The following is a 21,695-nucleotide window of genomic DNA, read 5'->3' on the forward strand; positions in this document are numbered from 1 at the left end:
TGAAATTGCCCTCTGCATGGGTGCAAAGGTGCAACCTGGCAAGCGTCCGAGGCTTCTGGCATCTGGGAGGTATCCCTGCACATAGGCACCTCACAGCCTCGCCAAAAACCCCGCTTTTTAAGGGAGAGAAAAGTGAGGTTGTGCTTCTGGTTGCAGACAGGACAGGGATGCAGATGGGGACTTTTGCATAGTCAAAACCACCAGCTTCGTGCTGCCTTGGGCTCCTGCAGCAGGCAGTCCCTGCCCTTCACGTACACTTTTTCCTGCTGCGGTTAAATGGGGACAGCTACATCAGACGGACCCAGAAACACGTGGACGTTAATGAGCGCCTATTGCCAAAAAGGAAGCGTGTGATGGGCCTGCCGTGGGCTGCCTTGGCACGGTGCGCAGCACTGTAACAGGACAGCTGGGTTGTATCGTCTGGACATGCAATTGTCCACCTCAAATCTGTCGGATCCCAAGTGGGGAGAGAAGCTGATGGGAGCTGTTTGCCATCCCTAGGAAGAGAGGGCTGTGCAGGATCTGGGAGGGAAGCTGTCGAGCCAAGCTCTCTGCGTGTGACCCACAGCCTTACAATCTCAGGTGTGCGTCACTGCGACCTTGGGTCTCTGGTTGTAATCGTGGCCCGAGCCAGGGACTGCCCCCAAATTTTTGTTTGCACCTAGCAGGAAAAGGTGGTGTACCTGACTGAATGCATCTTTTTGTAAATATACTTAATTCATGTAAAACCCCTCTATCAGCTAATAGCTTGACCGCTAATGCTGATACTATTGTTTGATGTAAATAGAAAAATGCATGTCTTGACCCTCAGTAGAGGGCCTAGATAAGCAGTTCCTTTATCTAATTGAGCTAAAAAGATAAATACGTATTCAATAGAAACAACACCCAGTGGTCTGTCCTGTTCCATGTATATCTCCCTGCAGAAATAATGCACGGTTGGAGCTCATCAGAACCAGATCTTTGGCATAAAGCATCTTCCACAAATGTGGCTGCAATGAGCAATATGCAGATTTGAAAAATGTGTATGCTGGCTCCAGGTTTGCTGAATGTTACTGTAGTGACTAACTGGCAACTGCAGCAGACTTTATGTGGAAATATTTTCTGGAGGAGACAGGGAATTTAGCTGGACTCAAAGCTAATGGGAGAATTTCTTCCAGCTTGGATACCTCATCAAAATGTAGGCAAGAACTTCAATTTTAGAAAGTCATTGAGCTTCAGAGTCGTTCATGTCTAAGCTCTGTATGAGCTCGGTAGTGTTTAATGCTATATTGTTGGGTGGGAATGTGGATGACTTGCAGATGGCTGTTGGATGTTTTGGCTGCATTCTCCAGAGTCGAAACCTGCTTTCAAACTGAGCATTTGGGTGAAAGATGAAACCTTTTATTAGGGAAACGGGCCCACAGACCGTTCCTGCCCTCTGCCCAGTTTCTGAGGAAATGTGCAGCGGAGGATCTTGAATCGCAACAGGCTGATGCCCTCTAATGATCTGGAGAGGATGGGCAGCGGCAGATCGTACAGAGGGCTGGGACAGCAATGCCCCTTGTTCTTCCTCCTGTTTTGGATTAAATCAAAAAGGATGAATTTCTGCGTGTCTCGTCACTGGAGGTAAATGCATCTGTTGATCTCATTTGGTTGGGAAACAGTTAAAGCAGCCAGTTGCTCCTAGGAGCCTTAAACAAAAATCAGAACACCACCTTTCTCAAAACAATTCAAACATGCTCAACCTTGTGGCTTCAGCAGAAGCAGCAATGTGTGAGTTCCCATGAACTCTGGCTAACCTCTGAGATTTATTGATAAATGAAAAAAATAAGGGGCCAGGCCCTGAAACCTTTCCTTACTTAGGCACTCATCTCAGTATGTTAACAAGAAGCCCAGGGCTGGAGTCAGGATGTTTACTGCTTTTAGAGATGTCAAGGAAAATATACTCGAAACAGTTTGAAAAAACAACGTAAAGGAGAGAAACCTGTGGGTTTTGTTCTGACTGCCAGCGCAGTTGTAGTATGTGCATTAAAGCAAGCGTAACATGGAGCACGTTACCCTGCTCAGATAAGCTGCCATGGGTATTGATGGTTCTTCTCCACATAAACACCCGTGTCCTCTGAAAGCTTCAGCCCTCTCAGTGTGGAGTCTTGCAATAGCACACTCGCTTTTTTAGGTGGTGGTGCCGAGTTCAACAGGGTGCCAGTGTGCAACCACTGCTTACAGGGACTGCTGGTGTTTGGGCGAGCTGTTGGGTGGCTTTGCCTCTGCCCCTGTTTTTCATAACTCACTGAATAGACGGTGAAGTTCTGGGGAGGCGAAGGAATAAAATTTAGGATGTCTCCAGTGTTCTCTGATTATTTTGTCTCCACTGACTGCACCTTTTCCTTTGGCAATATTTAAAGGGAAGGTTTTATTTGTGTGTGTCGGGATGATGTCGGAGGTAAGGAGAAATGATGGGGTGTGCTGTGTAATTCTGCCACATTGTTTGTTGCATACATTAGCAGGTGCAGAGGCTTTTGGGATGTATTGCTCTACGACAGTGATGAATCCTTTACTTTGGGGAAAATGTACAACTGTAATCAAAAATAAATCTGCCAAGATGGCAGTAAAATTAGTATCTCATGATGAAAATGTCTTTATATAGATATATAGCTGTAGATACATATTTAGCTACACTCTCCAAGATACTTTTTTTTAATACACAATTTTAAACTAATTCATCCCTTTTAGATAATTGATGAAAGGCAGATGTAAATGTATAGATATGTTTACACCTTTTCATGAGGTTAACTGCAGCCCTCTGCATTACCCTGCACAAACTTGGGGGGGGGGGGAAATGAGGTTCTCGAGCTTGATACAACTAAGACATGTGTAAGAGTCTTTTCAAAAGGCGTGATTGTGAGTTAAGAATTAGAGCAAACCAACAGGAATGAGTTTTTACTGCTTCTTTCCTTTTAGCCTCTTGAGAAGGGTTTGGATTCTCTGGTGGATTGAACCACTCTATTTTGTTCCAGGATAAAGGGGTCTAAAAGAACATAAGGGTGTGAAGTGCACGTAGTGAACAGAATTTACTTCTACATAAAGGCTGCTTTACCCAGTCAGAGAGTATTTATTGCAGGTGAGCCTGTGCAGAGGGATGGTTGGATGTGAGCCTACGTGTTTCCCTCAGGCTGGTAGTAATTTTGCAGGCTGTGAGGAAGACGGGGCACTGAGACAAGGCGCGAGGCACGATCCTGCCCTCTCTGCGCAGACCGAGCTCCTCTCGTCCAGCAGTCAGCCCAAGTGCAGACATGGGAGCTTTTAGGAGCGTGGGAGCAGGATCGAGTTGTGCATCTCAGTTAACAGGGACACATTTGTTGTGCAAAGGTGAATCACGACCCACAAAACAAACGGGCTTGCTGTTCTCTTTCCCATAAATGCTAATTTTTCCAAACCTTTTTGGGGGGGGATTTAGTGTTCTCATTTACCATGGTAAAAGTGAGTGAGAGCAGCAGGTTTGCATGCAGTGGAAATAACTGTGGCTGCAAAATAACAGATGTTTCTTACACAGAAGGACAATTTAACCAGGTATCATGCTTTGAAATCAAAACTGAATGCCAAGCCTTTCCCCCTTCTTTTTCTTATGAATATTCAGTATCAAGTGCAATGCTAGCCTAGTACTGATTGATTATTTTTTTTTTCAGTAAAGAAGCACATCTTCATGCTTCACTGTAATTATGAAAATCAGTGTTGATTCTTGACATCATCCTTTGCAGAACGTACAGCAGCCCAGGAGAGGCTCGTTGTTTCAATGGGTTGGTTGCCTGCTATGTGTGGTGGCCGGAGATGTGGAATTATCAGCGTGCTTGACTCCAGACAAACTCTGGAGTTAAGTCAGGGTGCCAGCGTGTCTAGCATGACTGTATTTTGTGGAATGCCCTCTCTCGCTATATTGCCAAGACATTCAATGCCTGGAAACATTTGCAAACAATGGCCTCCAACAAAGAGCCGTGGCTGTGCAGAGGAAGCTCGCTAACCAGGATTGACGTCAGCTGGGATGGATGCTGACCAAACACCACCATCTCCTGGGCTAGCACTCCTCACTGCCCACTGCACTCAGCCACGGTGGTGTGTGTGTCGGGGGCCTGGTGAGGGTGTGTCCCATTTGTCTTCCTCCTGAGGTCTGTGATAATATATGAATCCTATCATTCTAGTTTACGAGAAAAATCTTTGCAATCCCAGGAGTGCTTCCAGGGAAAGAGGACACTGACACAAAAACTCAGCAGGATTTAGTTTTCTGCAAAAGAAAACGTGGCTGTGACATATCGCCTGAGAACGAGGAATCATTTTTCTTTGATGCAAAATTGCTTAGTCTTAGAAATCACACTCGCATGCAATTTTGTGCAGATAGGACCTGGGTTTTAAAATGACATCAACCTAGCTTTTAATTTTGCAGGTGTAAATTGCACCTGCAAATCATTTTGTCTGCAAACTGCAGCATTTCATATTTGATTTCCTGATTTTCTATGGCTTGCTTAACTGGTGTCAGTTAGTTATTTCGATATACAGCTTTGCAGGCACTACTATTTCAGGAACAAAATTGCAGTCTCAAAGCTTCAAACCCATTTCTGAACATTTGATGGAAGCGAGGAGTTAGGATGTGTAGCCAATCCACTGTTCATACAAATCTTTTGATACTATCCTCCAGTATGAGATTAGAGTTGGTTATCATGGCAAAACACTGCATCTGCAGCATCAATTGAGCAACTTGATCTAACCAAGCCAAGAAACTCTGTAATTTACAGCAAGATTCCTGGTTCTGTTTCTCATATACATTCTTGTGAACCACATTTTGTCAGTCTCAGTATCAAGGTTGCTCTTTTAATAGCTTTATTCCCTGTTACCTTCCTTTTCCTAGCTTTGTTTTCAAAAACTAGCTGCTTACCTAGTCTAAAATTACCAGTTATCTGTTGCTTAAGAATGATCTTGGGGTGTGGGCATTTCACTGGTGAAGCGTGTGTACGTATGTAGGCACGCACGCAGTCGAAGCCCTGGGAGAGTTCCTCCCCACCACCACTGAAGATTACATTTTAAATACAAAGCCTCTGTGTGCTTTTTGGGAGGTAGCTGAGATCTAGTTAACTCAGCTGCAGTAAGAATTTTAAAAACTAAGCATTTCACAGTATACAGCCTTTTTTTTTCCCCCCCAAAAAAAGAAAAAAAAAAAAGGCAAGAAAGTACATACAGCTTTAGTTTCTTGGCAGACACGTACAGGTTGCCAGATTGATGTGCTGAAACCCAGAGTTTTCTTTACCCCGAGGTGAGCCAGAACATGCGGGGTGGGGAGGTGGGGACAGTGCCAGCTACCCAGCGCCTGCCTTCCCCAGCACGCGTCAGCCCTGGGTTGCAGGAGGAGGAGGAGGAGGAGGTTCTGGTTAGGTCACCCTGGGCCTGTGCGGAGACTTCCTAGAAGAGGAGGCTTGCAGGGCATTGGACAGGGGTTGGATGGAGAGCCATAAACTCATGCTATGTTGTGCTCTGGCAGCAGAGGTCTCCCAGCGTTGCTGCTTGCTTTGTGCTAAAGGGGGAAATTCAACCCTGCAAAGGTAACTCAGTTAACTTTAGAGCGTGGTAAGGGTATGGGTCTGATAACACATCACTAAACTTCACCTTGGCAGTTCTGTATCACCAAAAGGTTGTTGATACATGACTGAAAGCAAGTACTCAAGCGCAGTTGTTATATGCCTAATTTGTTACTGTATACGTAGTTTGCATACATGTTTTACTTACAGTCTTTTGTTATTTTAACAGGGTCGCCATGTTAAGACTGGGCAGCTAGCAGCAATCAAAGTGATGAATGTTACTGAGGTGAGTGCAAAATCAAGAATAAAAAAGTTGTTATCAAGGTGCAAGGAAAAATAAATAATCAGATCATGAGAAGGTGAATAGCTTATAAAAGACGATCCAGTGGTATAAATTATGGTTGCTGAGCACCGGTTTGTGTTTTATAAAGTACTGAGAGATGTTAATACAAGCAGATTTTTCAGCTGTACCTGACCAATGGTGACAAAGCAATAAGGGAATGCATTGCCATATATTTTGATGGTCTATAATAACAAAGAGGAGAACTCTCTTCCTGCTTACTTCTAGTTGATTATCTGTTTCCAGAGATAGCAAGTAAAAGATTTCCTGTAGCTCTGCACTGCCCCTGCTGTGTTTCATCACATCCTCTCCCCTCTCGTGCCAGCCATTTCTCAGAGTAGCTACCCTGACAGCTAGCTAGCAGGGACATGTTAGAAATGCAAATGTAGCACTTCTTTATTGTTATTTGACAGATGAGAGAGGGAGACGGTTTAATTGGCACTGTCCCTGCTCACATTTATAAAGCGGTGTCAGTGCTGGAACAGGGTGTTGAAAAAGTTGCTAAGTATTGATTTTTATTTCTCGTTTTAAGAGCGCAGCCAGTAGCAAAGCAGCTTGCCTCCTTGAGGCCGTATTAGCCTGAGCCCCAGAAAGGCTGGGGAGACCCCCTGCTTCCTCTTCCCGAGTTTCCTGGAAGTCTGCGGTTTGGTAGGATGCACCTAGTCTCAATGAAGACCAGCTCCCTGTTCTGTCGCTCTGTCAGCGTAGGTATGGAGTACAAAACTCCGAGATAAACTTAGAGTCCTCTTGCGATATTCTGGAAGGGTTATTGCCTGAAATAAAAACCAGGGCCAAGTCCTCTGGGCCAAGTCTGCCAGTGGTACATCTATACGTGGTGTTTTGGGCAAGCACAAGCAAGCCTTGCCTGCATTTTTGTATGTCTTTTGATTGTCTTGGAACACAGCCGAACAAGTCGGTGTCTGCCTGGGCCTTGTCACATAGAGCAGGTCCAGGACAGTTCTCTCTGCTGATGGTGTAGGAATCCAGCCCAGAGCAGCAAGTGGTCTGCATTGCACATTGGTTTTTTGAACTTAGATGCTACTGTAATGCTTTTACAAAGCGTATCTAAGGGCTGGTTTGGCTATGGCTGCTGCCTGTAAGATGTGCATGTGTAGTTGAATTGCCAGTTTTGCTCTTTTCTGTCCGCAGAGGAGGGTGCGTTTTTTAAATGAGTACTACATTAGATTGGTGGGATTTCTGCTTTTAGCTCTATAGGTACATATATCATCAGGTGCTTTGGCTTTAAAAAATGGCAGCCACCAAACATGAGGCTGCTGGATTTTGGAAGGGAGAAGAGGGTAGGGTGTGGGTGGCAGACAGATTCCTGAGATCAGAGTGCTTCTGTCTTTGACAGAGGAGCTGACAGAACAGATCCTGGCAGGGACTCGGAAGTGATCCAGAGCTTCTCTACAGACTGCTTTCATGCTTTGCTGGGCCAGTCAACAGCGCGTGAGGGCTGGCCAAAGATGTGACTTGTAGACCATCATGTTAACACCAGTGACAGTCCCTTCCTTGATGGAACAGTTGAAGCAAAAACTGCAGGAAGGCAACCTTGGAAAGATTTCCTTCCCTTTGCTATACATAACACCATCTCCTTTGTATGTAAGTAACAAACTGTACCATCCAGTAATGCCTACTTGCTTGGAAACAAAATTTAAATGGAGGACAACCTCGTGGTCCAGCTTCAGGAACTCATGTTGGTATAACTGCATGATTCCAGGAACAAAAACCAGCTGTTTAGGTCTGATTTGCTGCTTCCTTGCAGGCTAGAGAGCCAGTATCATACTGGGGAACCTGTCCCATTGCTTGAGGGGCAATGATAACAGATGATGCTGTTTTCATGTTGAGTCACTTCATGCGAAAGCAGTTGTGACGGTTTGAGAGTTGAGTGGTGAGCATGTTGGTGCAGCCACCCTGGAGGGGTTTTCCCTGGTGCTCTTGCCCCACTAAACCCTGAACAAATCCAGTTCAGTTGTACTTGAGTGTTTCTGCTTTCTGACCTTGGTGCAGGGTGAGTGCAGGCTTTCTGCTGTTACTTCCACTTTCTTAATGTGGGGTTGGCTGTGTTCCCGCTGCTGGGGCCCAGGCTGGCAGACCTGGATGCAGTCTTCTGCTTTATCACTGGTTTCCTCCAGGCCCGCAGCGGTGCCTCTGCAAGATGTTGGGAAACCAGTGCAGGAGTGATTCAGGCGGTTGGTACCAGTAGCTGCCGGTTCCTCCTGCAGCTAGCTGTCTGCTCTGCCCTGCGGTTGTCCTCTCCTCAGGCACCACATCTCACAGCTCGGTGTTACGGTAAACCCCGATTGCTTTCAGTGCAGCGGGCCGTGGGCGGCTGTGTGCAGTGGCAGGGTGGGGTTGGCAGCTGCGGTCCTGAGCCCTTCAGATACCTCGGTGCAAATTCCCAGAGTGCTCGGGGTGAGCCGCAAGAAATGGGGTTACTGCTGGCCTCCTGAGCTGATCTGTCTGGCCAGGTATCGTGCTGCTGGTCTCTTGTAGCACAGAGTAGGTGGGGTGGTGCAAGCCAACGCATTCCTGCTCTGCGGTTGCAGTAGGTAGGAGCATGGGTACGGCTGAGGCTGATGCTGTACGTGTTCAGGGCATCTCTGAAGCTCAGTTCTCCTGTAAAATAGCAATAGCTTTTCTCTGCTTCATAGCATTTGGTTGCTGAAGCCTCTCACAGCAGTAGTGGGTCCTAACTGTAATGTAGAAATCCCTTCAATCTCCAGAATTTCAGTGTCATAAATTCAGAGCCTGTCAAGGATTGAGTATTTCTCTTGCATTGTTAGTCTGCTCAGGTTTAAGTTATTTTCTGATCCTTTGGTCTTGAAAAGCTAGCTTGAGGCATTAAATAAAGTCTTTAAAATATTGAAATCCTCGTCTCCAATGTCCTGCCTATAAATTGCACCTGAGAGCAACATCTCACATGGAGTTTGGCTTGTGAGAAATGGAAGCTGTCATAGTAAACCTGCTTGAGTGAGACCTGAGGCCCCTAGCCCCTGTGGCCATTTTCATCTTTGGGTGGTTATATGATCTGATTAGTGCTGCACAGGGAACAGTTTTCTTAGGGAGTGAAAATTTCATGTGGTAGAAAACAGGAAGATTAAAAAAATAAAATCAAGACAAATGCAGTCTTTTTCCCTTCACCCATCTCCAAAAAATGTGGAGAAGAGCTGAATGCCTGGATTGGCCTTGTGATTCGTGTACCTGCTTAGAGGACTCCCGGGTTCAGGCCTCCGGTAGATCTCTCTCATTCAAAGTGGGGCAGTTCCAGTGGCTGAGTTTGACAGAGCCCCATGCCGGTGTAGGTTGGTGCTGGTTTGGTCACCAACCTGCTCAGTAATAGGTCGGTGTTGTCTGACTTGGGAGAGGATAGGGTTGAACAAGGGTATCTCGTATCCTAGGGGTCTGAGATACTTCCTTGCTACTTGGATATTGTGCCGTGGGTTTCTCTCCCCCAGCATGTTTTCATCACTTGAAAATCCAACCTAAAGTCCTTCAGCCAACATTTCATCATAACCAGTACATTTCTGCCAAAAGATTCTGTTTCACCAAATCTACTTTTTTTTTTTTTCCCCCGGCAAGAAATGATGTCATCAGAAATTCCCTGACCAGCTCCAGCTGTGAGTATTCAGCTCTAAGATCTGGGGCACACCAAGAGCTGAGCAAATCTGCCCTTCGCTGTCATGAGCTGCCGCCCCGGGCCGGTTTCTTAAGAGCGGCAGCAGGATGCTGTGGTCATTGCGGGATCCTCTGGACATCTGTCAGGAAGTGCTGCTGTGTCCTGTTGGGGGGGGAGCCCTTTGAAATGGCTGAAGGGGAACCGATGGCAACGTGCGCTCATGTGCCTCTCCACGCAGGCTCTGCTTCCTGTTATCTGACGGTGCCAAGCAAGCAGAGTGTTTGCAAAGAGGTTGGATTCTTGCTGCTTTTCTCTTCAGCTATCAGTGCAGGTGATCAAAGAGCTCTTCTGCAGCAGGTCATTCTCTCTCTGCCCTTGCTTTCAGTCTTTCCAGATAGCAAAATAACATTTAAATGAGAAACTTGTCATTAGAACTGCCCCAGTTCACTAAGGGGTCTCTTGGTGGAGTCTTTATCAGCTGATGATCTTGTTTGCATTTGAGGTCAGAGGCGTGTGCTTTCTAGTTCTTTGCTGCTTAATGTCATTGCAGATAGACCCACATCTTCAAAAATAGCCTTTGATCATGAACCTGTCTTCTTCGTGCATGCAGCCATCTGTGCCCACAAACGCATTGGTTTGTGAAAGCAAACAGCTTTTTGCACCTGCCCATCTGCAAGCCTGTTTCCTTTTCTTAAGCACCATGATTTATGAGCAGGTTTCTAGGCCCCTGGGAGATGTGACTGATGGTAACACTGACAGGAGGGGTGGTGGAAAGTGGAAATCCTGGGCATGTGCATGCACTGAAAAGTTGAGGATGCTTTTGTCCCCAGTCACCCTGCTTGAAGGATGTATGTAGCACTGAGACTTAGCAAGTCCAGGTTCAGTTCCTGGCTGGGCCTCAGACATGACCCGTGGGACAGAATCGCTCACGTTTATCCGTCTGCCTTGGTTTCTCCATGTGAAATAGAGTAATTTTTCCAAAACTCACTCAAGCACTGGGAAGCCAGAGTACTATTTGTCTGTGAAATGCCCACCTGCTGTCCTGTATAGCCCTTTACCTTACAGACTAACTGATACTTGAAGTCACCTCTCTGTCTTTGGAGGATGCAAGCGTTTGGCTCAGAGGGTTGCTGCTCAGCAGTGATGGGGCTCAGCTGGGAAGCTCGCTGTCCAGTCTAGGCAGTGTCTTCCCAAGGCACTCATCCTGTGCCTAAGCAGTGTGTGGCAGTGGGCGAGCACAGGTAACTGCCTCTACAGGCAAGGATGGGCAAGGGAAGAAGAGGCAGGTGCAGGGAGGGAGCAGGTTCCAGCCTTCTGGGTGAAGAGATGAGGACACGAGATAAAGCAGGAATTGGATCACCTTGCTGGTCGTGGGAAAGGAGCATTATGCGTGTGCAGCTACTCTTTGCTCTTGCTAGTGGGTGTGGAAGAGCCTACGTGGTATTCCAGCTGTGTTCACAAACAGGCACGTGCTTATCTTTGTTTTAAAAGCATGGAGGTGAGATTGCAGAGGAACAGAAAGTACTAGAATAAGAGCTGTGCCAGCAGGGTTCCAACATCCAGTAAACTAATGGGGCAAAGGAAGAAGAGCTGAAAAAGAGGCAGGAGCTCTGAGGAAGTGGTTGAGGTCTGCCAGCTGCCCGAGGGGAACTTTGTGAGAGCTGCAGGCTGGTGCTGAGGGCATAGCAGGGAGGCTTTTCAGTCAGGCTCCACCAGTGCAGAGTTCATGCAGGTGGGCAGAGTTAAAATAACCTCAAAAACCTTAAGATCTGAAGAGATCTTAAGTAATTTGGGGAAGGCCTTTACCAAAGATTAATACTGCCCCCCCCCCCCCCATGTTTGGTTGCCCTAGCAGAAGGAGTGGGCAGGATGCAGGAGGGACAGCACGGGGAGGAAAGGAGTCCTCCCTGTTTGTCCTGCTTTCTGCTCTTCTTCCCTAAAGATGCTTTACCAGAAACTCGTGTCAGTGACAGGACCCTTGTGGTCAGGTCCAGGATGGCGGTTCCCATCTCCTTATTCTCTGCATCCTCCTCCTCACCTGCCTGTTTCCACCCTTTCATGTGCACTGTTTGGAGTCCCAAAGGGAGCAGAGCCTTGTTTCCCCTCCCAGAAGGCATCAGCTCAAGCTCTCAGCTCTCTTTGATTGTGCCCTGGCCACATGCAGAGAGAAACAGGGCCTTGCTCATGGAGGATGTCCTGCCTGCTGTCTGGGAGGCAGCTCTGATTTCCCTTGGACACTCCAGGTGCTGCCCCAGGCTCCTCCTTACGCTTGCTGCTTAAGTCATACAACATCCACGGCTGTATCAAGCTAAGGATTAAGGGTCCTTCTTTCTTCTTAATTGCAAACAAAAGATAAATTAAATATCTTCTGTAACGTGTGCAGCTTGAGAGCCTGTGTTCAACAAAGAGGCTGTTCTGAAACCTGAAATAGCTCGTTTTGCTTCAAGTGGAGTTATTTTACGTTTCCCATTTCCTAAAGCCGAAGACAATTCAGCTTTGGTCTCGTAACGTGTCTCCTGTGGATTGATGTTACTGAGGAAAACTTACTCGTCCCTTCTGTTCTGTTGGGAATAATTTTTGTGTGCTTGGGTTTAATAAGACGCATCATATGCATATGCTTGAGGGAATTTGGCTTCAGCCTGTCAGGCTTTAATGTTTTGCTACAGGTAAAAGGGACACTGCAGCTGGTTTTGTAAGCAGTCTGTTGTGATGGTTAAAGGAATGCTTTGATGGCAAAGCTACTGGAAAATAGCGGAAAAGTGCAGAAGAATGTCCTGTGGGGCTGAGCTGTTCTTGCTGCCTCTTTTTTTTTCCTTCAGCTAGTAAGTGCTGACCAGGATGTTTTGCAGCAGGGTAAATTAATTTTCAGCTTTGTCATGCTCCTTTTAACCGATACAAGGATACCTTGCAGCACCACTCATTTCCTATTAAAGCAAATGAGACAGCAGAATCTACATGTGTTTCACTGGGTGCACCATTTCTCTTGGTGGCAACATAGCAAACAGGCTACCTCTGAGAGGACCTCTTCAGATCAGGCAGTTCTCTCTGAAAAAGGGCATTTCCTTCTAATGTAATTATGAAAACTTGTGTTTCCATTAGTTCTCTTATTGTGTACAGTGCTGTACTGGGCAGAAGAGAATGTCTGCCCTGAAGAGACTGAAGCAAAGACAGTGGGAAAACAGAGCTAGCTAGTGCCTGGAAGGAGATGTCTAGGGGTGTGCTAGCCCCCAGCATGCTGGAGACTTAACGGATGGCGTGATGTTAGGAGGGGGGAAAAAACTCCACGGTCCAGGTGGGGTGGCCTCACAACTGGAAGGAAGAAGCAGACCCTAACCCTGCGCTGGCTCTGGAGTTTGATTTGTGGCAAGTTGCCTCCTTCTTGGCTTTGATTTCCTCCCAGCAAGACCCTCCACGGGACTGGGAAGACAGATTGGCTGATGTGTGTGCTAAGTGCTTTTCCAAGTTTTTAAGTAATGGAGTGTTAGGAATGTTTTTATTTTTGTTTGAATCCGGTTAATTTCTCCAAGACTAAATTACTGCATACAGAAACCACAAACGGGGGAGTAATAGGTCCTGTCTAAGCCCCCTGAGGAGACAATATGAGATTGTTATACCCAAATTGGGACATTTTTGATTCTTTAAGTCAAACCCTAGCAATTCATTGTTTTAGGCTGATGGATCGGGGTGATTCAGTCATCGGTTTAAGAGCCTGTCCTTCAGTTGCAGTCTCAGAATCACAGGGTAACTCAGGTTGGAGGGAGTCTCAGGAGGTCTCTGGTCCAACCTCCTGCTGAAAGCAGGGTCAGCCATGGGATCCAACCTGGTTGCTGAGGGCTGGTTCCAGCTGGGTGTTGAAGGCCTCCAAAGACAGAGGTTGCCCTGCAGCTCTGGGCAGCCCTGCAGCTCGGTGATCTCTGGTCACCAAGGGAGCCTTCTGCTCTCTTTTGCTACAGAATGAAGAGGAGGAAATCAAGCTGGAGATAAATATGCTAAAAAAGTACTCCCATCACCGGAATATTGCTACGTATTATGGCGCATTTGTAAAGAAAAGTCCTGCAGGCCAAGATGATCAGCTCTGGGTAAGTGTTCAGTGCCATTTCTGTTCACTAGATTTACAGCTCCTTTCTTTAGCGCTCCAGTGTGCTTGGCTTGGACTCTCTCAGTGAAACTCTTAAGTCATTGTTCTGAAGGATAACGTATAAAAGAGAAAAATTGTTCCTCCCTACATGTCTTCCATCCCCTATGATTTCCTTTGAGGATGGGCATAAACTATGTTATGATACTTGTGACTTGTGCTGTCATTCTGGTTTGTGTCCAAGTTTTTTGTTTTCCCCCCCAAATTAAATGTTTCTGTAACTTTTTTTTTTTTAAACAAAAGTGAAAGAGAGCTTGTCCTCTTCCCCTCCTCTCTTTTCTTGTTTGCTTTCCTCTTCTTTTTTCAGTTGGAAAATAAAAAAAAGGGAACAGAGGAATTGGCAATAAAGCAAAGAAGAAAAACTAATCCTCCAGTTTTTTTGGCTGCAAGATTTTTGAAGCTCTGGAGCAAAATGAGACATTTCAAATTTAAAAAAAAAATCCCATGTTTTTCAGTGCTATTAGCTCTTGTTTTTCTGATTTTGTAGTTCCTTAAAAAGGACCCATAACCTGCAAACCCGCAATAGGAGAGAAGCACTGCTGAGGTTTTTTATTTATTCAGCAATGTGTGTGATTCAGGAAATGAGAGTTTATATCACTTGGCATCTGGGACGGTTGTGTGTAGTTTGCCACACCTTGATTGTGGTGGAGTGGGTGTTTGCACATGGTATCTCTGGCACCCTGTCAGCGCTGTGGTAAAGGTGTATTCCGTTTGTCCTCCTGCAGTTGGTGATGGAGTACTGTGGTGCGGGCTCTGTCACTGACCTGGTAAAGAAGACGAAAGGGAACTGTTTCAAGGAAGATTGGATTGCATACATCTGCAGAGAGGTTCTCAGGGTGAGTCGTGCCAACAGAGCTGTGTTGCTCATTTGCAACAAAAAGGCCTTTCTGAGCCTTTGGTCACTAATGAGCATTATTGTTTAAAGGTTTTGATCCACGGGGCTCATGGGCTTGAGTTCAGAAGAGCCCAAAGAGCCAGCATGACGGCTGCTTGACATCCCATATTATTGTAGTTAATCGCATTTTCTGTATGAAGAACAGAAAATTCCTGTTTCCTGTGGCAAGTAGCCATCTTCTGAAAGTCCAGATTCTGGGCATCTAGAAAAGTAAATAAATTTTCTGTTTTCAGTAAGTCTGTCCTCCACATCAGGAGATCTTACTGCTCACTGCTTCAGCTGTTCATGCTGTGTAAGATCTTTCTGTTCATAATTTCTTTACCTGCACACACTCAGGGGCCTCTTTTCTGCACTGTTAGAAGCAATGTTGACTAAACAGCATTCCAAAACCTTAAAGGTGGCCCTGCTGGGGCAATATTCCCCAAGACGATTTTTGGGGCTATATTTCATTCTATGCAGGCTTAGGGCTTTTTTTTTTTTTTTTTTTTTTTTTTTCTTCTCTTCCCCCTTGGAAAATACAGAGGATAAAACAATTCCCAAGCGTGATCTAATGAACTAGCCTGAGGAAAAAAAAAAAGAAAAAGTTGGAACCTGTCATTCTAAATTCAAAACCCATTACAGAGTTACTGATCCATCTTCATTGTAATGGAGTTTTACTTCTTTTCTAAATAATGGTAAGATAAATGTGTATTCTGGGAGCTGGAATTCAAATGGCATGCCAAAGTAATGCTTGAATAGGGGTAAATCTTTGCTTCTGGAGCAGAGGAGTTGAGAAGCGTGCTCAGTAGAGAACATTGGCCATCTTACAAGGATTTGGCATTAGACTGCAGATTGTAATAACTATAGCTGGAGGGTGTGGAGAGAGCTCTTCTGCAAAAAAGAAAAAAACTTACTGGTCTGGTCACGTTACCTTCATTTGTGTGGCTATAATATCTCTATTAAAGCAATTGATGTTAAAATATTTGGTTTATGCTCATGCCACTGAAAACCATAACAGCATGCTGGTGTAAAACAAGAGATTGGATTTAATGATGATTCTTTTGAAACCGAATGACCCAGTTGCAATGTTTCCTTCTGGAAGATGTAGAAGTTGGGTAGAAGCTCTGTTTGAAGTCATTAATATTACAGAGACTAAGCATTTTGAGTGAAGCATCCCCTGGCTTACTATAATGTATTATTTCAGTGTGTACCTTTATATCTATGCTAGTTTAACCATGGACAATTTTGGAATGAAGGGGGAGACAGAATATTGCAAATATTAGCTGAATGAAAACGATATTTGCTGCGTTCAAAAAGAGGTTTGACATGGTATTTTGAACTTTCTGTGGTCCATTTACCATTGAACACAGTTTTGCTGAATGCAGAATTTAAGGCACTGTGGCTGGCCAGCTGCTGTGTCCGGTCCTCTTACAGAGCGTTCTGCATTGCTCTTTCTCTCTTTTGTTTGCTTTTAACACATAGTATAAGGAGGCATCCCTTAATTCTGAGATAGAAGTTTAAAATATTGCTACCTTGTTCTCCTCACACTTGACTTAAGAGATGCTCCACTACTGTCAGTCCTGTGGGTAAAGAAGACAATCAAACCTGCGGTTGCTGTCCTCTCTCCTCCCTGAAACTGGGGTCTTCATGTTGCTAATAACATCTAAAGGACTTTCCCTATGAATAAAGTCTGAGAACGGTAAAAGTGTAAAAAGGCCACAGTGCCACCCTCATGATAATGATAGGAAGAAAGAATAAGGAAAGTCTGGTTTTCTTTTAGGGCTTGGCACATCTTCATGCTCACCATGTCATCCATCGAGATATTAAAGGACAGAATGTTCTTCTCACAGAAAATGCAGAAGTAAAACTGGGTAAGTTTCCTTAAATGTGTGCTAGAAACCTGTTCGTAAAAATTTAAGATTTCCATCTTGTCTCAGAAAGAACCTTCAGTAACCTAAGAGCAACAAATATGTCAAGTAGCATTAATGCTTGTGTTTATAAGGTGTCTGTCATGTAGAAAGAGCTGAAAATGTGACATGTACTGCAAAGATGTCACTCACAGCCCGTGGGGAATACAGCTACTTCTGGGCAGTCAAACACAGAACCTGTCGAGTAAGTCACAGCACCATCAGGCCTTCACAGCAGATCCCAGCGTGCAAAGGCTTCCAAAATAAAAAAGTTTGGGGAATAAGTTATGCTAATCCATTTCTGTAAGGGAAGTGGTCTTAGAGATTTTCCTAAATCTGCCAATAGGTGAGATTACTCATGTGTAAGGGCTACTCCTGAAGAGTAGCTCTTATGAATAGTCATCTCTCAAAAATGTTGGAGAGTTACTTCCTTTTCTAGCTGCGACATGTCAGTGTTGACAACTTCTGACTTCCTAAGACTAAACTCAAGTACATGTCTCCCTCGAGGAGGGGATGTCTTTCACATTTTGGGAAGACATCACAGAGAACGCATGGTGATGATTTAAAGGAGCAGTCTCAAGGAGAGCACTTCTCTTATTTTGGGATGATCTTTACGCTCCCTCTCTCTTTCATTGAAAGAATTCACCACAGAGTTGGAGAACGAAAACAATAAACATGGCCTGTGGATGTGCGGTAGGATGTTTAGCTGGAGCAAGTAAAAATAAGGACTTTAAATCTCATTATGGTTTAACCTTATGGTGAAATCCTGGCTTCACTGAAGTCAAAGGGAGTTTTGCTGTTGTATTAAATGAAGGCAAGATTTTGCTTGTAGTCTCTAAAGGATATGTACTAGTTTTCAACTGTTCCCTCTTAAAACTGGTGAGATGGGGGGTTGTGTGTGTTTATGGTCTTGTATAGTTAACTAGTCCCAGCATTCTTCACATGGTTGACAAGGAAGTTAAACCTTTCTAACTCTGGGTAAAGATGAATCAGATTTACTAAGTACAACAATGTAAAAAGAAAAAAAAGGAGTTGTTTCCAGAGAGATTTAGCTCATGTGTCTTAAAGAAGCTAGAAACCCAGGAGGTCCTCAGTCCAGTTCCATTCCACTTCAGCGTAAGTGTGCACACTTCCCATCAGAAGCACAGAGCGCATGATGGTCCCAAAGGACAGGTCCAACTTACTGTTGAAGAAGGTTTGCTAAACAGGCATATGAAATTATAGTAGTACAAATGATCGTGGTTTGCAGATGATCTGCAATGACGTAACGTAAGTGAGAAAATCTGCTCCTTGATGGTAACTATAGGGCCGTCTCCTTTCAGTCCTTTCTTTTCCTTGTTATTTTGTCTTCTCTGTGAATAGCACTCAAGTGCTATGCCCAGTGGATCCAATTAGTGTATCTTAGATGTTTGTTCAAAGAAAAATACAATCACATAATTATTGGTTGTATGGGCCCTTCTTCATATCTGAACAAAACCATTTCGCTATACAATCCTGATGAAAGTAACACCCTTTTCAGCACAAAAAGCACCACACGGTTCTCTCATTATGAGTATAAGATCAGAATACACTGGTATACTCTCCAGCTTGTTCTAAGACAGTGTTTGAATGTAGGGAAGGAGTTATTCCAAACATCTCAAAATGAAATGATGTGATAGTTCTTTCCAGCTTTCACAAATGGCCATATTAGACGTATTCAAATTTGCCTTGTCCATAGATACTATTTTTCCTTTCAGATACGAGTTAAAGATATCGAATCCTAGTCAATGTGGCATTTAGGTTAAGCGTAAATTATTCTGTAATGTCTTTCTACAGCAATTCCTGTCTGCTGTAACGTGCCTGGCAGAATTAGCATGCTGTTTATTTGATCCTTCTGTCAAAAAGAAAAAAAAAAGGGGGCAGTCAAATTTCAACTATTGGACACGATGTACTGGCGGAACTCAGATTTGATATGCATTGTAGCCCAAAGGTTGGGTATTCTAAACAGTATGAAAGTAACCAAGCACATGCTCTGCCACGTGGATACAACTCCATTAATTTCTTTACCTCTACTTGGCTTTTCAGTGGATTTTGGTGTAAGCGCTCAACTGGATAGGACTATTGGGAGAAGAAACACATTTATTGGCACACCGTATTGGATGGCGCCCGAGGTCATTGCTTGCGAGGAGAACCCAGACTCTACGTATGATTACAGAGTAAGTGTTACAGCTCTGCATAAGGTAGCAAAACATGCAGGTTACTGCTGAAATCCTGCTCAGGTACGGCATTTGAAAAGTTCAAACTTCCCTCCTTTTAAACAGCAGTAATATTATAGCTGTACAAATGGAAGTATTTGTAATATGTGGGTGGTGGCTCTTTTTAAGAGTGGAGTTTCATTATGAATGTTTTTTGGTGAGTTGTTAATACATGAAATGTGCTTTCCTGAACTTCTGTGCAAAAAAAGATACTGATTTATGGAGGTTGCAGGTCAGAATAGGGTAGAAAGGAAGAGGTAAATATGGAAGGAATACTTGAAGTAGTGTAATACTAATACGACAAGTCACTGCTCACCTCTGTGATAGAGCTGTTTTACTCTGTACTCAGCTGCAAATCCTGAGTTAACTGGCAATAATTAGTATCACTTCACTCATTTATGAGCCCATGACTGCAAGAGGTTTCCCATCCCTTAATGACTTCTGGTCATTCGCAGGGTGGCTGAGGTGAGAAGGCACAGAATTTCTTGTATTTCAGTTTGTGCCCGTTGCCTCTTGTCCTGTCACTGGGCACCTCTCAGAAGTCTGGCTTGGTCTTCTTTACTCCCCTCCCATCAGGAATTTGTATGCCCGTAGGAGATCCCCTGAGCCGTCCCTTCTCCGGGCTGAACAGTTCCATCTCCCTCAGCCCAAAGCCTCCCAGCTCCAATCCCTTAAACATCTTTGTAGCCTTTCGCTGCACCCACTCCAGTATGTCCATGGCTTCCTTGTACTGGGGAGCACAAGAACAAGGGCTTCTGGTTCTCCTCCTAACTCTTATAATATGCTGATGCTGTTCCAAAGAGACTTAGAAAGCCTATTCTTTGTCCTCTGGCTTGTTTCCAGCAGTGTTGTCATTTGTCTGTCTGCACTTACCATGCAGGATGTTTTCCAGGGATGGCTTTCTGAGCAGCCGTCTTCTGAGTGACCTCTGGTCTCTCTCTTGGTTGCCACTTTGCACCTCTCATTGTATTTATGGCTTCAGAAGTATTTATTAGAAGAACCTGTTATTGCTTCCATTTTCCAGTGATTCAGAGGCTGTGTTTCTCTCTTGTTGAGACCTTCTGTGCTGCACTGGCAGAGTGAGGTCACGTTGTGTGAGTGTCAGTCATGCCCAAAGAATGTTCTTGGATTTTATTTTATTTTTCATACCATGTAAATCTTCTACTGAAACCTCAAGAAATTAATCTCTTGTCTTCATTCCCTGCCCCCAGTTGATTACCTTTTCAGAATGTGTACTTTTCAGAAGATATAAGCATTAGGAACGTGCACCCCTAATGCTTGAGGTTTCTTTGCCTTCAGTAATAATCGCAGTTCATCTGCGTGCATTTATGTCTGCTTCCGAATAGATTCTGCAGATGGTAGTTTAAAACTGATCAGCGGAGGGTTTTGGAAGCACTTGTGCAGACAGCACTATGACTCAGAAGGTGGCACGGGGCCGGTCTTTTCTACAGAGATTTATAGCTGATATGATGAGCAAAGTAGCAGGAAGCCACTCTGTAACTTCTTGCTGTTCCAGCTCTGATTTAAAAAAAAAAAAAAAATTCTAACAAATGAGTAAAAATATATACATATATATACACACTGACCTTTACAAACACTGATGTCATCCTCCCTTTCATCTGTCTGCCTCTCGCGCTTTGAAACTCCAAACAAAAATTCTTCATAGGCTGGTTGTTTCTCCCGTTATCCCCAAAACCTGCGGTACTACGCCTAGGAGACTTTTCTAATTTTCAGCCGTTAACTTAATAACAAGTCAGGATCATGCATCTATTAAATTCCCACCAGTTTTATTGTCAAATCCCTCCACAAACTATGATGCGAACTAGTTTTCAGCTTGTGTAAAGCGGTTCAGAGCAGCTGGACTGAGAAGGCTCTGTTGATAAAGTCAGATTTAGTTAGAATGCCAGGCTGGGTATGAGTTGCTATTCGTGTAACGTTATATTGGTTCTAATCTTCGAAGGTTTGTCTTCTGTCGCTCCCTTTTTAAGAGGTAGTTTTAGAGAAGCCCTGCAAGTTGGTTTTGTCACGTGCCTCTCATTTGGCAACGTTTAGACACAAAAAATAGTAAAATAATGCACACGATTAATCAAGTGGAAATCTGTGAGGTGTTTACAGTCACTGGTAGTGTTTCTGATTTACCTTCCATGATCAAAATCTGGCCCTTAGCATCCAGATAAGCTGATAAAGGAAACTCCACTCGAAATTAACTGAGCTGAACTGAGGCATAAATCTGACTGCATGATGTGCTCTCCCTTCATGTGCTCAGAAACATGCGACTGGAGACCTTGTAGACAGAAAAAGTCAGACCCCAAGGCCTGACTATAATTTCTGTTCCATCAGTGTAGAAACTCAGCAATGACTGTTCTGAAATAAGCATTAAGACCAAGAACTTTTTTGGCCTGGAGCAGGGGGGTGAGGCACTGCTGTGTCTCACTGCCTCATGAGACCAGTTTAAAAGATTTAAGACATATATTTAAATGGTGCCTGCTATATTCTGCCTCTTTTTTTCTTTTTTTTTTTTTTTTGAATGCAGAAGGCCTGCATTTTGGGGCTGGCTGCTTAAATGATGAATCAGCTGTTCAGAGGTGCATGGGAAATGGGAAGCTTCTGGCTATTAGCACACTTCCTAAACGCTCAGTAGGGAATGGGAGGGAGCAGAATGTATGTCACTCCAACTAAAACAACTCGATCCAGGAGAAATCTAGGGGAAACTGTAAAAACAACAAAAAAAACCCAACCAAAACCAAAAACCCAAAACAAAACAAAACAAAACAAAAGCTTGAATGCTGCAAGTTGCAATGTGCGATGTTTCTTTTCCTGCAGAGTGACCTATGGTCTCTGGGAATCACTGCTATTGAAATGGCCGAAGGAGCTCCTCGTAAGTGATTTGGTATAAAGGCGGGGGTATCTATGCTTTGTGAACATGTTCTGTGTTAAAATAGCTCATGCTTGGCTAATGCACAGATGTACAAAATTCTGGTTCTGGCTGTATCTTTAAAAATAATCTATGAACTTTTTCTCATTTGGGCTCTTTTGATTCCCT

At 44.4% G+C, this 21,695-nt stretch overlaps 1 protein-coding gene across 8 annotated transcripts in view; it reads left to right on the forward strand.

The window, feature by feature from the left end:
- The window catches only part of NRK (Nik related kinase), a 119,148-nt gene that overhangs the window by 39,145 nt on the left and 58,308 nt on the right, over window positions 1-21,695 (forward strand). For 7 of the 8 annotated variants that reach the window (XM_087748644.1, XM_087748639.1, XM_087748638.1 and 4 more), the window contains 6 exons: window positions 5,773-5,829; window positions 13,456-13,581; window positions 14,363-14,473; window positions 16,292-16,382; window positions 18,483-18,613; window positions 21,476-21,530. In XM_087748644.1, coding sequence (XP_087604770.1) covers window positions 5,773-5,829; window positions 13,456-13,581; window positions 14,363-14,473; window positions 16,292-16,382; window positions 18,483-18,613; window positions 21,476-21,530 — 571 coding nt within the window. Of the gene's footprint in view, window positions 1-5,548; window positions 5,568-5,772; window positions 5,830-13,455; window positions 13,582-14,362; window positions 14,474-16,291; window positions 16,383-18,482; window positions 18,614-21,475; window positions 21,531-21,695 lie in introns of those variants that run through there. The other variant, XM_087748646.1, reaches the window with a different exon arrangement.

This window comes from Nipponia nippon, unplaced genomic scaffold, assembly GCF_047370975.1.
Source record: "Nipponia nippon isolate SJK-2023a ecotype South Korea unplaced genomic scaffold, ASM4737097v1 scaffold_12, whole genome shotgun sequence".
NCBI classification, from domain to species: Eukaryota; Metazoa; Chordata; class Aves; order Pelecaniformes; family Threskiornithidae; genus Nipponia; species Nipponia nippon.